Source organism: Cricetulus griseus, chromosome 3 (assembly GCF_003668045.3).
Source record: "Cricetulus griseus strain 17A/GY chromosome 3, alternate assembly CriGri-PICRH-1.0, whole genome shotgun sequence".
Lineage (NCBI taxonomy): Eukaryota > Metazoa > Chordata > Mammalia > Rodentia > Cricetidae > Cricetulus > Cricetulus griseus.
In genome coordinates this window covers 95,674,861-95,687,512 of record NC_048596.1, presented here as the reverse complement: position 1 = coordinate 95,687,512, position 12,652 = coordinate 95,674,861, and the positions used below count along the sequence as shown (strand labels likewise).

At 39.6% G+C, this 12,652-nt stretch overlaps 2 protein-coding genes across 2 annotated transcripts; both read right to left on the bottom strand.

The window, feature by feature from the left end:
- Positions 1-2,057: 2,057 nt before the first annotated feature.
- LOC100768087 (hemoglobin subunit beta-Y) lies at positions 2,058-3,772 on the bottom strand. Its single transcript, XM_027408025.2, has 3 exons — positions 3,681-3,772; positions 3,336-3,558; positions 2,058-2,239 (listed from the first exon to the last, which is right to left on the bottom strand). Exons 1-3 carry the CDS (start codon positions 3,770-3,772, stop codon positions 2,111-2,113), a joined length of 444 nt encoding a protein of 147 aa, XP_027263826.1. The 3' UTR covers positions 2,058-2,110.
- A 2,481-nt stretch (positions 3,773-6,253) lies between these two features.
- On the bottom strand, positions 6,254-7,528 carry Hbe1 (hemoglobin subunit epsilon 1). The gene is made up of 3 exons (XM_027408026.2): positions 7,437-7,528; positions 7,098-7,320; positions 6,254-6,382 (listed from the first exon to the last, which is right to left on the bottom strand). Exons 1-3 carry the CDS (start codon positions 7,526-7,528, stop codon positions 6,254-6,256), a joined length of 444 nt encoding a protein of 147 aa, XP_027263827.1.
- Positions 7,529-12,652: the final 5,124 nt, after the last annotated feature.

Sequence of the window (12,652 nt, the reverse complement as noted above, 5' to 3'; positions counted from 1 at the left end):
CTGCTAACATCTAGAGCCAAAACATAAGTGATGGCAAGAAGAAAAATAAATTGATAGAAGTGGTCAAGAAGAAAAAAATTGATAAAAGTGGGCATTGTTTCATCTATTGACAGACCCAATGAAAACCAAATTTGAGTGCAATATATCAAGACTAATTTTTTTTCTTAGTGCTGTATTGAAAGGTCAGCAGGACCAGAAAGAGCAATGTTGTCAATAGCCTGAAATTATAAGAATCATTCTTCCCTCATCTTTAAAGCAAAGACAACTTAAAATATCACCCACCAGTCATATCCTGACCAATCTATTAATCAAGAGAGGTGTAGCTCTCTAACATCTACCATTTAAAAAACTCAGACCTTGACATAACATTGACTCAGAACTTGAATGTCTTTGAGCAAAAAGTGTGATTCACCCTCATGAGTGTCTCAAGTCACTGCACACTTTGTTAGTTACACTGACTCAAGATTTGAGATTTTGTTTTCCACTGCCTCTTGTTTACTTCTCATATATTATGTAAATCTGGCACAGTGTCTGTCAAATCCCACCTTTGATCATCACTACTGGTTGCCTTGTTTCAGCTCTTTATCTTAAACTTTTATATGATTGTGTCATCCAGTTCCCAAGAATTAAATTATTTTTGGATTTATAAGGAGAATATTTTTCTCAGTAGACCCAATTTCTTCAGTCAGTTTTCCTGAGACTGTTTATTGGTTACTAATCAATTCATTTAGTGTTTTTAGTTTAGTGGTACTGGGAATTAAATCTCTGGCATTCCACATGTTAGGCCAGTGCTCCACACTGAGCAGCATCCTGAGACCAGGATTTGTTATTTATTCTGAAGCAGCAACTCACTAAGTTCTTAGGTTGGCCTTGAACTCACTCTGTAGCTCAGGCAGTTCTTAAAACTGTGACACTTTGCTTAGCCTTTTAAGTAGTGGAAAGATAATTAGGCCTCACCAGGTTTCTTACCCATTATTGTTTCTCAATAAAGTATAAAATTGATGTTTTAATTATCAAGGTCCCTATTATCTAGTTTTGCCAATATTTCGCCTTTTCAATACCCTCTAGTTTTATCAAACCATTAAGATCTAGTTCACTGGCTTTAGATTACAGAAATTTTTAGCTTTCATGTAGACTTCCCATGTATGAAATCATCATCCCCACTTGACCTGAGAAAGTTCAATTTATAGCCTTCATTGTTATCTCATTGCTCATCACAGTCTTACAGAAAATTACAGTGAACTGCATCTCTTACCTTTCTCAACTCAAAACACAAGCCTGCAATAGTGATTTCATTTAAACATTTTCCTAAATGTTCACTGCTCTCTAACAATTTGTCATTTTTTTTACAACCAATATCAGAGGGCCCCTGAGAAAGTATCTGCTGGAAGATCTGCATTTAGAGCTGGAAAGATTATGACTCAGTGTTTAAGAGTAAATACTGCTCTAAGTGGAACTGAGTTGAGTTCTCAGCACCCATGGAAGGCGGCTCACAACCACCTGTAACTCTGGTTCTAGTGAGACCAGAGCTTCTGGCCTCCATAGACTCTTCCATTCACATGCACAAACCCAAACACAGACAAATACAGAGACACATGATTAAAAATAAAAATAAATCATTTCTTAAAATAGAAAATCTGAGCACATTAAGTACCTCAGCTTAAGCATTAGACCTGTCCAAAGCTTTGTCTTAATTAAACAATGCATATCACACCCTGCATGTTCTCATTTGCCATGCTTTTCTTCATCCTCTACACTAAGTTTTAGCAACTGGCACATAATTCCTTCTCCTTTGCTTTCCTATATGATAATTCTTCTTAACTCTTCACCCTCCCTGACACCATAAGAAGCTCTCAACTTCCTCTCCTGAGTCCAGATACAGTTTTCAAAGAAACTTGGATGTCCTGTAGTGTCTCTGCACTACCATCCGCCCATCAACACTCTTTCTTTAACACAAAAGTAAGGAACATACATGACAAAATATGACACAGGTTATTGAAAAGAATAAACTTTATTAAACAGAAGTTCTGATTTCAAATTTGAGCACAGTGGTCTTGTATAGGATGGGGCTGAGGGGTACACAGCAGTGCTGGTCATCAGGAAAGGGGGCTTAGTGGTACTTGAGGGACAGAGCATTGGCCACTGCAGCCACCAGCTTCTGCCAGGCAGCCTGTACCTCGACTGTAAATTCCTTGCCAAGGTGAGAAGACAGAACAATCACCAGCATGTTGCCCAGGAGCTGTGGGAGGAAACACAAAAATGAGAAAAGGGGATTCCGGAGAGAATTTACATGAAAAAAAATATGTTTAAGTTACTTTCCTTGAGAACTCCATTCCCCAAATACCTATCCACTCTAATGAGGAGGTTGGTTCAATTTCACTCTTCAAATGCACTCACTCCTTGCTCCCATTAAGCCTCCTCCAGCCTGTTTCCTTCTGTTTCCTCAATCCTACCAATGTCTCTTGCTTCTTTTCTTATTTGCCAATGGACTGGCTTCATAAATGCAGGATTTCTGTGACATGTTCACTACAAAGTAAGTCTCCAGCAATGGAGAAAATAGACACTCCTTATATTGCTCATTAGGATTGCAATTTTTTAGAAAGTTCATCAAACCAATAAGAAAAGTCTGCCTAGTTTTCTCTCATAACTTTCCTAAAGTGGCAATCATTTAGAATCCACATAAATAATATATTTCTCCTTCTCTAAAACAAAATGTCAATTACAAATGCTTTATCTACTTCCATGTGTGGGCTAATTAACTCCAAAGGCTGCTCCTTTTTTTTCCTTTTGGTAGACGAGTCCCCTGCTTCATGTACCCTGAAAAAGCACTGTAACCACTGAGTTGTATACTGAGACACCACATGTCTATCTAAAAAACTTTTATGCACATTTGCAAATTTATAGGAGAAATTTCTATCAATTCATTAACACTAGATCTGGATGCACGTATTTTGAGATCTGGGCCAGCATAATCAGTCATGCTTTTCTTTCATTCCTAACAATTGAATTTATTTATTTATTTTACAACCTGATCTCCCTCCTCCCTCCTCTTCTCCCATTACCTCCATCCACCATCAACCTAGTGCCCCATCCACTCCTCCTCTATCCTTTTCTTTTCAGAAAGGATAGGTCCACAGGAATGCCAACAAATCATGGCATATCAAGTTGGGGTAGGACTAAGCTCCTCTCCTTATATTAAGGCTAAGCAAGTCAACCCAATAAGAAGAGTAGGTTCCTGGAAGCAAGCCAAAGCATTAGGGACCAACCATGCTCTTAACTTTTATTCTTTTCCATGTCATATTTAAATTTAGCACATGAGCATGTTCCACACTGACCTTGAAGTTCTCAGGATCCACATGAAGCTTGTCACAATGCAGCTCACTCAGATGAGCAAAAGTCTCCTTGAGGTTGTCCATGTTCTGAACCGCCAAGCCTAGGGATGTCAGCACTTTCTTGCCATGGGCTCTGATTCTGGGGTTGCCCATGATGGCAGTGGCAGAAGAGAGGTTTCCGAATTTGTCAAAGAATCTCTGAGTCCATGGGTAGACAATCAGGAGCCTAAAGCACAGGGCATTAGCCGTTAAAAGTCAGAATAGTCACAAACCCCTAAAGAAGCCTGGATGTTTCTGCCAAGCACAATATTCTCTCCATTCCTCCCCTGCCCTGGTCTCAGATCCTACCTTCCCAGAGTTTCTCCTCCAACTTTTTCCAAGTCCACTTTATCCCATATGCTTGTGATAGCTGCCTTCTCGTCAGCTGTGAAGTGAACCATGGTGTCAGGTCTAGAAGCTTGGAGAGACCACAGGTATGTAGAAAGGAGCAAGTGTATTCAAGTGGCTGAAGGCCTGCCCTTTTATTCTTCACCCTGGACCTTGGACCCCTGCCCCCCTCCCCAGGACTCTGAGGCTATTGGTCAAGAGAGGCTGGGCAAGACAAGGGTGGAGTCCAGTGGAGTAAGGTTTAGATAGCATTTCCACTAAGATAGCCTTAAGTAGGCCCCTTCCGTCCCTTGTGGGGGGAGACCCTCCTGCTCAAGTTTTCATAGCTTGTACTTTTTCCTCTGTCTCTCTTTCTTTCTTTATTTCTTTCTTCCTTTCCTTTGGTCCCTTCTCCTCCTAACAAGAGATTTGCAATGGTATCTTTCACACTCTTTCCTTTTAGTCTCTAGGCTTATAGTGGTCAATACATTAAAGCTGAAGCATAGGCAAACATGGGAAAGCCTCAGTGAGTATGAGGCTGTTTTTAGGCATGGGAATCAAGACTTGGGTGGCAGAAATACGCCCCTTACTCATAAGTGATTTATAAGAAACCATTGGATTCTTTTTCTGTAAGTTTAGGCCATGATCTCCCTAGTTGCCCACGGCCTCAGGAAAGCAGTTCCTACTACCTTTCAATTTCTGAGTAGGAATAATTAACTGTTTTGTAGTAGAGGATGTCTCTGAATTTGCCTCTGTCATACTTTGAAATAGAGTAATCTGTTGTGTGTATATCACAGCACTTTCCACCCTGTGAATGCACTGTGTAGTCATGCAGCTGTCATTCCCACTGTAAAAGGGTAACTACCTGGTGATGCAGGATGTGGGTTCAGCCTTCTCACTTCTCTTGGCAGCTTGAGTACTTGAAGTCTAAATGATTGACCTTTCAGGTTGCTTCAACCAGGCTGTCTTCATTTTTTGTGTGTTTACAAAATAACCCTAAAGTAGCAGGGATATTTCCATCCAGTAACCGTCCACATGCACTGTCACAGCTAGGACGGAATTACACATCAGGAACTTCATGACAAGTAGTGTCTTTCTGTGGACAGCTTTCATAGTTTCTTCACTCTTCCTACATAGTCCTGTAAGGAATTTTTATTAGTGTGCCAGTATGGAAGATACAGCCTGAGAGAAAACCAACTACATTATCTTTTACCATTTGTGAGATGGTAGTAATGTATCTACCAATATAGCCCAATTACCACCTGAGCTCCAGTTCTAGTTGAAAACAATAGTACTGGCTTCCAGAAACACCTCTTTTCATATATACAAACACAAATACAGATATAGATACAGACTCATAAAAATTAAATAATGCACCTTTTCAAAAACATTTTGAAATTATGATATAGTTACAATATATCTCCCTTCCCTTTCCTCTGTCCAAACACTTCCATATACCATCCTTTTTCTCTTTCAAATTTATGTCTTCTTTTGTTATTAATTCTTTCTTGGGGGGAGAGACAGGGTTTCTCTGTGTAGCCCTAGCTGTCCTGGAACTGGCTCTCGTAGACCAGACTGTCCTCAAACTAAAAGAGATCTACTTGCCTCTGCCTCTAGAGTGCTGGGATTAAAGCCATGTGCCACCATCATCTGGCTTGTCATTAATTCTTATTGCATGCATATATGTATGTGTAGTCTTTGTCCCTCATTCAGGGAACTTCTCTTTGCAATAGATGGAGACAACTACAGAAATCCACAACATATCAAAATGAAGAGTTGTGGAACCTAGGCCCAGGGAATATATTTACAAAACACTCTCACACCTAAGGTTCAGGAAACACTTCAGAAGAGACACAAAAGATTGTAAGAGCAGAGGATCTAGGAGATTTTTGTGACACATGCTAACATTGTTCGGGGAAAGACGGTGAGACCTCAACAACACACAAAGAATTACAGGCAACTAAAGAATGCTGAGAACTGGATAAATAGTCTTCCCTAGGGAAGAATATATCAACTGGTTATACAATAAATCCTCTTATGAAGAAAATGTGCATAAAATAATTTAAAATAACAATCCCATCTTAGATCTTGGATCTCTAAAGCTTTTTCTTAATGGAAATGGGATGTGTCATAATCTGTCACGATATGTCTCCTGCCACCCTTTTCTTCACCCTCTATAGTAAGTTTTTATATGTTACAAACCCAAGTCCTTTTCTACTAAATTAGTCCCTTCTTCTCTTTGAGAATTCTTTCCTGGCTTTAGACTTTCCCTGGGTCTGTAGAAGCCTTCCATGGCACCTACTTTCCTCTCTTGAGACCTTTTAGTTTTCAGAGATACTCAGGTATCTCCCTGGCTTCCCCTCTCCCACAAACCCACTAAACATTTTTTTTTTTTTAGCAATGAAGTAAAATAGACAAGACAAAAATGACTTTTTGATTACTGGGATGAATGATCTTTATTAAACAACCTGTGTTTTCAAGGACCATCCCAGTACTCATGTGCAGAAATAGGGCATAGGGGACACACAGGATCACTGGACATCTGGAGAAAGGGCTCAGTGGTACTTGTGGGACAGAGCAGTGGCCACCCCAGCCACCAGCTTCTGCCAGGCAGCCTGCACCTCGGGCGTGAATTCCTTGCCGAAGTGACTTGCCAAAACAATCACCAGCACGTTACCCAAGAGCTGTTTGAGGAAAGACAAACAAATTGGTGTGTTAAATGCAGGTTCTGAAAAGACTATGCATGAAAAACAAAGAAATGTCTTGAGACTATGCTGTAACATTCAATCATCTCTGATGAGCTTTGTTCTATTGTACATCTGTCTTTCCAGTCACCACTGCTCTGAGTGAATTCTCACACTTTCTCCTCTTCCCAGTATATTTATTTGCCTTTCTTGTTACTTTTCCCATTCACCAATTGTCCAATATATTTAAATGCAGAATTTCTGTGCTACAAGTGCCCTTAGTGTAGTTTTAAAACTACCACCAATGTAGAAACAAGCCTCCACTTGTCCCAATATTCACTTGGGATTTTAATATATTTATATGTTGTTAATGGAGAAAGTGCACCTTTAAATTTTACCCCAAATCTTTTCTTCAACATCAACCATTAGGACCTAAAGAAGTTAAGCTATTTTCCCTTTCCAGATTCCATTTCTTCCATTAGATCTGCTATTCTTTCTCATTATTCTCCATGATCAGTACAACAAACTTCTATCATGACAAAATTTTCTAAATGCCTGTAACTAATTTAGGTTTCTTCCAACCATTCACTGTCATCCTGCCTAGACCAAAGAATTTTTAGATCTATGTTAGCATCAGCATCACTCATATTCTCAGGTTCCATTTGTGTCTCTGAGACAAATGCAAAATAAATGTGTGAGCTTGCCCCGAACTCACCTTGAAGTTCTCAGGATCCACATGAAGTTTGTCACAGTGCAGTTCACTGAGCTTAGCCAAGGCAGCCTTGAGGTTGTCTAGGTTCTTAATGGCATCTCCAAGAGAAGTCAGCACCTTCTTGCCATGGGCTTTGACCCTCGGGTTGCCCATTATAGCAGAAGCAGAGGACAAGTTCCCAAAGCTGTCAAAGAATCTCTGGGTCCATGGGTACACAACAAGAAGTCTATGAAATAGGAAAAAAGTGGAAAATCAGGGATCCTCAGAATTCCTGACTTTCCTGGTGATTTGTCCAAGGTACTATTCACCCTTCTCCCAGATGAATCGACAACCAATTCTTACCTTCCCAAGGCTTCGCCACCAATGTCTTCAACATTCACCTTACTCCACAGGCCATTGATGAGACCCTTTTCCTCAGCAGTAAAGTTCACCATGATGTCAAATCTGAGAGCTTGCTGGTGATCACAGGAGTGTCAGAAGCAGGTACATGCTGTTGTTAGAAGTGGTGGCCTTTTATTCTTCACAGACAATGTTCTGGCCCTTTGTTCTGCATAATGCTTTGAAGCTATTGGTCAGCTTGACCTGTGGTCCTCATGGGTGGAGCCAGATCATGGGAGGGTCAGCAGTAACTGTATACTGAGTTTATGATAATACATTTTAGATATGGGGCCATTTTTTTCCTTTTGACTCCTCCTTCAACGAAAACTTTTTTTTTTTTACTTATTGTTTTTTCTTTCTCCTTTCTTCCCATGTAAACTTCTAAGGTAAAACTCATTTCTTTCATCACATTTTCCAACAAAGGCACAGAGAAAGGAGTTTAACCCACTATAGAAAAAAAACTTCAAGTCTAAAATAACTTTAACATTTTGGAAAAGAATGGTTACAATGATAAGAACAAACTCAAGGGGGAAAAATGTTTGTGCTATGGACACAGAATTACATCTAGTTCTTCTCTTGGGAGATGTGGGCTAAAACTGCATCTTCTAGATATGTGTTACCCCAAGTGGACAAGAATCATATATGGTTACATCTATCAGATGAATACAGTAGCAAAGGATTGACAATGAGACCAATGACTCAATTCCAAAATACACCAGGGAGTAACACCATGGAGAAGATGGATACAAGTTCACCTTCTGTGCTTCTGGAGTCCTCTGATGGTTTCTGTGGACCTTGGCTCCTTTGGGAATATTGCCCTGGGCTCTTTTCTTGTTTATCTTCATATAGACATTTCTCATCTGTGAGACTAAACTAAAAATTACTTTAAAGTAGGTCTTGTGATCCAACAGGAAGGGATGAATTGACACACCAATCACCTTGAGAAACTTTTGGGGCTATTCAGTCTTCATTATAGCCAAAGGTTCGGATCACTAGTGTGCTTGATTTCTACTCATGTCTTGGGATTGCTTGTCAGCTGTTATATGTTGGACCTGAAGTTAGAAATCTACCTTTGTATGCGTTTAAATTGCATCCATGTGCATGAAAGATAGTCTCTATATCTGGTAATATAATTATCATTACCCACCCTTTATCAAAATGAAGGAACAAAGTCACAAAGGTGATATAACTGTAAGGTGGCAGAACTGATGCCTGAGGGAGGGGGGTTATAGATGTGTACACAATTCAGCTTTCCAATCTACAGAAAAGTTATCCTACAATGTCATAGTCCAGTTGCCTTTCCAAGTCCCTGTCTCTGGACAGTTCTGCATGCATTCTACTCTTCACCTCCTCTATTGTTTTATGTTCCCAATAGCTCTGAAAGTTTCTCTTCCAGCAGATTTCATTTTGTTTAGTTTAGTCTATTTTTCATTTAACAATGTAGTTTTTGCGTCTCAAGTCTTCATGTTCCAAGTTTACCCAGGGGCTTTTCTCTCTGGCTTGCCTTGGCTTTTATGGTGCCTCCTTATGTGTATAACATAACCATTTCTGACACATGAGAATACCTCTCTTTTCTTTCTACTATGATCGCCAACTTTTATCTAATTTAAAGTCTTTTCAAATTGGCCTTTTAACAAACCATTGAATCTCATCTATTCCACCCTCAGTTTTTAACCTACTATATCTTTTGGATACAGATCTAACCAATGACCAATATATGAACTTATCTTTTTCATGACATAGACTAATTGGACAGACTGCTAGCTAAATTTGTGTGCATAAAATTATATACATAGGATTGCCAAGAATACCAATGTAGTTACCATACACACATTGAAATAGCTACATTTGGTGTAATGTTGTATGCACTTCCTCATGAACACATTAGATTTAGTAGTAGATCCATAGTGACCATAATATCTATTTCATAATGATTAGTGGTAAGGGTATCTATAATGACTATAGTATAATATTTTAAAAATGCTCTGTGGAGATAATTTAAGATTTCCTTGATTAGAATAGACAACTGAGGAAAAAATTCTGGGTTGAGAAATATGTTTCATCATTCAAGAATAAGACTAAATAGACAACAACAACAACAACAACAACAACAACAACAACAAAAAACCGGCTGTATGCCAGACTGAGTTATACAGCAAGACCCTTATCTCAAAAACCCAAATCTGAGAGGCTCAAACAATACAGTGTTTGCTCAGCATGTACAAAGTCCAGGGATTGGATCCACTCCTAAGGGCTGTCCACATTTTTTAAAAGAAAGACTCAAAGATTTTGCTAATTTTATATGCTATAATATAGGAAATTGAAAAATGTGTTATTTGTAGTAAATTATTTGCAGTAAAATAACCCTTTCAATGCATGTTTTTAGTGTTACCCAGTGTTACCCAGGAAAAATGTTGTCTGTAATTGTTCTTCACCATGAATTGTTTTAAAATAAAAAAATATTAGTGAGGTTTCTGAACAGGAAAAAGTTGTTTGCAATTCTTACTAAAAGAAACAGTCACTTATTTTGCTTCCATTGAATGTTTACATTCATATCCCTGTAACAGTAATAAATGGGATAGAATAATTCCATTAAGTGTTACATTAGTGACGAATGACTTACAGACTAACAGCATCAAGGTGGCATCCCCACAGAAAGCCTACACTATCCCTAATGTCACTGCAGAAAATAAGGAACAACCTATGGGCAGTGTCAGATGCACTTAAAGTATCATGTTTCACAGCAGGTAGAGATATGTCTGAAACTCAGAGTGACTTCTCTCTCTTTTCAGTTCAGAACATAGACACCTGCTTAGATGACCTCTAAGGCTACACTAAGTAAACCAGGAAGAGATGTGTATGGCTTTTAGTTGCCCATAAAGGTTTTTACTGGGAAGAGGAAATACAAAACCACAGCTGGCCAGTTAGTCTTCATTTCCTTCAGCTATGGAACTTGAAGTTCATACTTAAATCTGGTAACCTAAAAAAAGTCATAAATGCCCTATTTTCTTCCAAACTGTCACTTTGTTTTCTTGGTTTCTTTAGTATGTTTTTATTGCTGTTGTTTGTTCATTTGTATTTTTTAACTTGAGTTCTTAAATAAATAAAGTTGTGAAGTTGTCTGTTTTCAAGGTCAAAATTCTGGAGAACTCTTGTCTTTTTGTGTGTGTGTTGAATAATCTCACCTCTTGCATTCTATAAACCAGATTAAACTACCAAATTGACCCTCTGACATAATCAAAAAGACAGATACTCTTATCAGGGTGGGTGCTTTTTGTTTTCAGTTTTTCCCCTTCAGTTAACACCACTACCTTAGGGAATGACCAAATTTCATTGTTTTTAACCAGTTAATAGTTAAGTCAATTAACAACTGATGAACTTTATTTAAATGTAGGCCCTCTTAGGCATACACTAACTAAATATTTGAATAATTTCTAAATAAGGTTTGCGCAAAAGCTATTCTTCTAGTTCTATCCATTTGCCTGCAGATTTCAGGATTCCATTGTTTTTTCCCGCTGAGTAGTACTCCATTGTGTAAATATACCACGTTTTCTCTATCCATTCTTCAGTTGAGGGGCATGAAACCATCCTCAGTGAGGTAACCCAATCACAAAAATATAAACATGGTATGTTCTCATTTTTGATTTTTAGATATAAAACAAAGGATCACTAGTCTACAATCCACACTGCCAGAGGAGCTAGGAAACAAGGAGGACCCCAAGAGAAGATTGCATAGTCCCTCGATGAAGGAGATGGGGACAAGAACCCCTGACCAAATTGGAGCCCAGGGGCAGGGAGAGGAAGAAGAGCCTTCATCCAGTTGCTGCTCGAAGCAGAAACAGACACCCATAGCTAAGCACTGAACCATACTACTGGAATTCAGTTGTGGAGAGGGAGGAGGGATAAGCAAAGGAGCCAAGACTGGGCTGGAGAGACCTGCAGAAACAGTGGACCTGATAGCATGGAGACCATTGTCATAAAGCTGGGGAAACAGTATTGGACCAAACCAAGCCCTCTGAATGAGGTGCCAGCTAGGAGGCCAAGACAGTCTATGCGACCTCTGACAGTGGAGTCAGTCTTTATCCCTAGAGCACAAATGGACTTTGGGGGCCCATTCCCTATGGCGGGATACTATTGCAACCCAGATACAGCAAGGATGGCCTAGATCCTCCCCCAAAAGATTTGACAGACTTTGAAGTTCCTTGGTGGAGGGCCTCACTATCCCTGGGGAGGAGTTGGGGCATGGGTTGGGGGAGTTGGGGCAGGAACATGGGAGGATGGGAGGGTGAGGGAATGGGGAATGGATATGTAAATATGAGTAGTAATTAGAGAATTTAAATTTAAAAGAGCTCTTCTTACAAGCAGAAGTTAGGATTCTATGTCTAGATCTATTAGAAATGTCCCTCCCCCCCCCCCTTGTGCTTAGGGTCTATCTGAATTCTAGCTGACAAGGTGAAAGATCTTTCAATTTGGTAATTTTTGAAATCTAAGAAAAAGGGAAAAATAGTATACCTTCCCTAGGCATACCTCTTCAGCATTTGTAGTGTCCTATATGGAAGTTATAGCATAGGGTAATTCCTGAATTGCAAACTCACATCTCTCTGAAGAAATGCAAAGGTGTGAGGATTGGCCAAGTAAACAGAGATTAAATGACAGCCACCCTGACAAAGGCCAGACCCCATCCCTTAGCAAGTCGTCCCCAGTGGGGATTGTGAGAAAAACAACCATGTGCTAGTTGTCCCTGAGATTGGCAAGATTTAATGATTGCCCCAAAATTTGTAGCTCAAAAGAGTTATTCTGAGTGTAAGTCATCTCAGCCTCTGGGTTGCTGAGTCTGAGGTATCCAGGAAGGGAAGAAGCCTTCCTTTCTCAGGATCCTAAACAGCTGCTGAGAGAACATGTCCCTATACTCCAGCCTCATTCAGGCCTGTGTGGTGGTTTCTCACAAGCCCTATTTACTTCCTGCAATCTCCTCCTTCTGTTTTCCTTTCCTTCTTTCTTTTTATTCCTCTTCATCTCTCTGGAGGCTTGGGCCTTTCTTTTATTTTATTTTAATAGAAGTAGAAGAGCTGTTGTTTTTCTTCTTCTGGAACTTGGGATGGTGATAGTGGGTGGAGTCAGAGGCTGTGGAGACAGATAAGGAACAGAGATGCATAGAGCTGAGTCAAGGTTGAGGCTCT

Excerpts from the sequence above, each read along its gene's own strand:
- LOC100768087 (XM_027408025.2), bottom strand. The coding sequence starts at position 3,772 with ATGGTTCACTTCACAGCTGACGAGAAGGCAGCTATCACAAGCATATGG. Across the intron at positions 3,559-3,680 it reads GGAGGAGAAACTCTGGGAAG|GCTCCTGATTGTCTACCCAT; the intron begins GTAGGATCTGAG and ends CCTGTGCTTTAG. Across the intron at positions 2,240-3,335 it reads TGGATCCTGAGAACTTCAAG|CTCCTGGGCAACATGCTGGT; the intron begins GTCAGTGTGGAA and ends TTCCTCCCACAG.
- Hbe1 (XM_027408026.2), bottom strand. The coding sequence starts at position 7,528 with ATGGTGAACTTTACTGCTGAGGAAAAGGGTCTCATCAATGGCCTGTGG. Across the intron at positions 7,321-7,436 it reads GGTGGCGAAGCCTTGGGAAG|ACTTCTTGTTGTGTACCCAT; the intron begins GTAAGAATTGGT and ends CCTATTTCATAG. Across the intron at positions 6,383-7,097 it reads TGGATCCTGAGAACTTCAAG|CTCTTGGGTAACGTGCTGGT; the intron begins GTGAGTTCGGGG and ends TTCCTCAAACAG.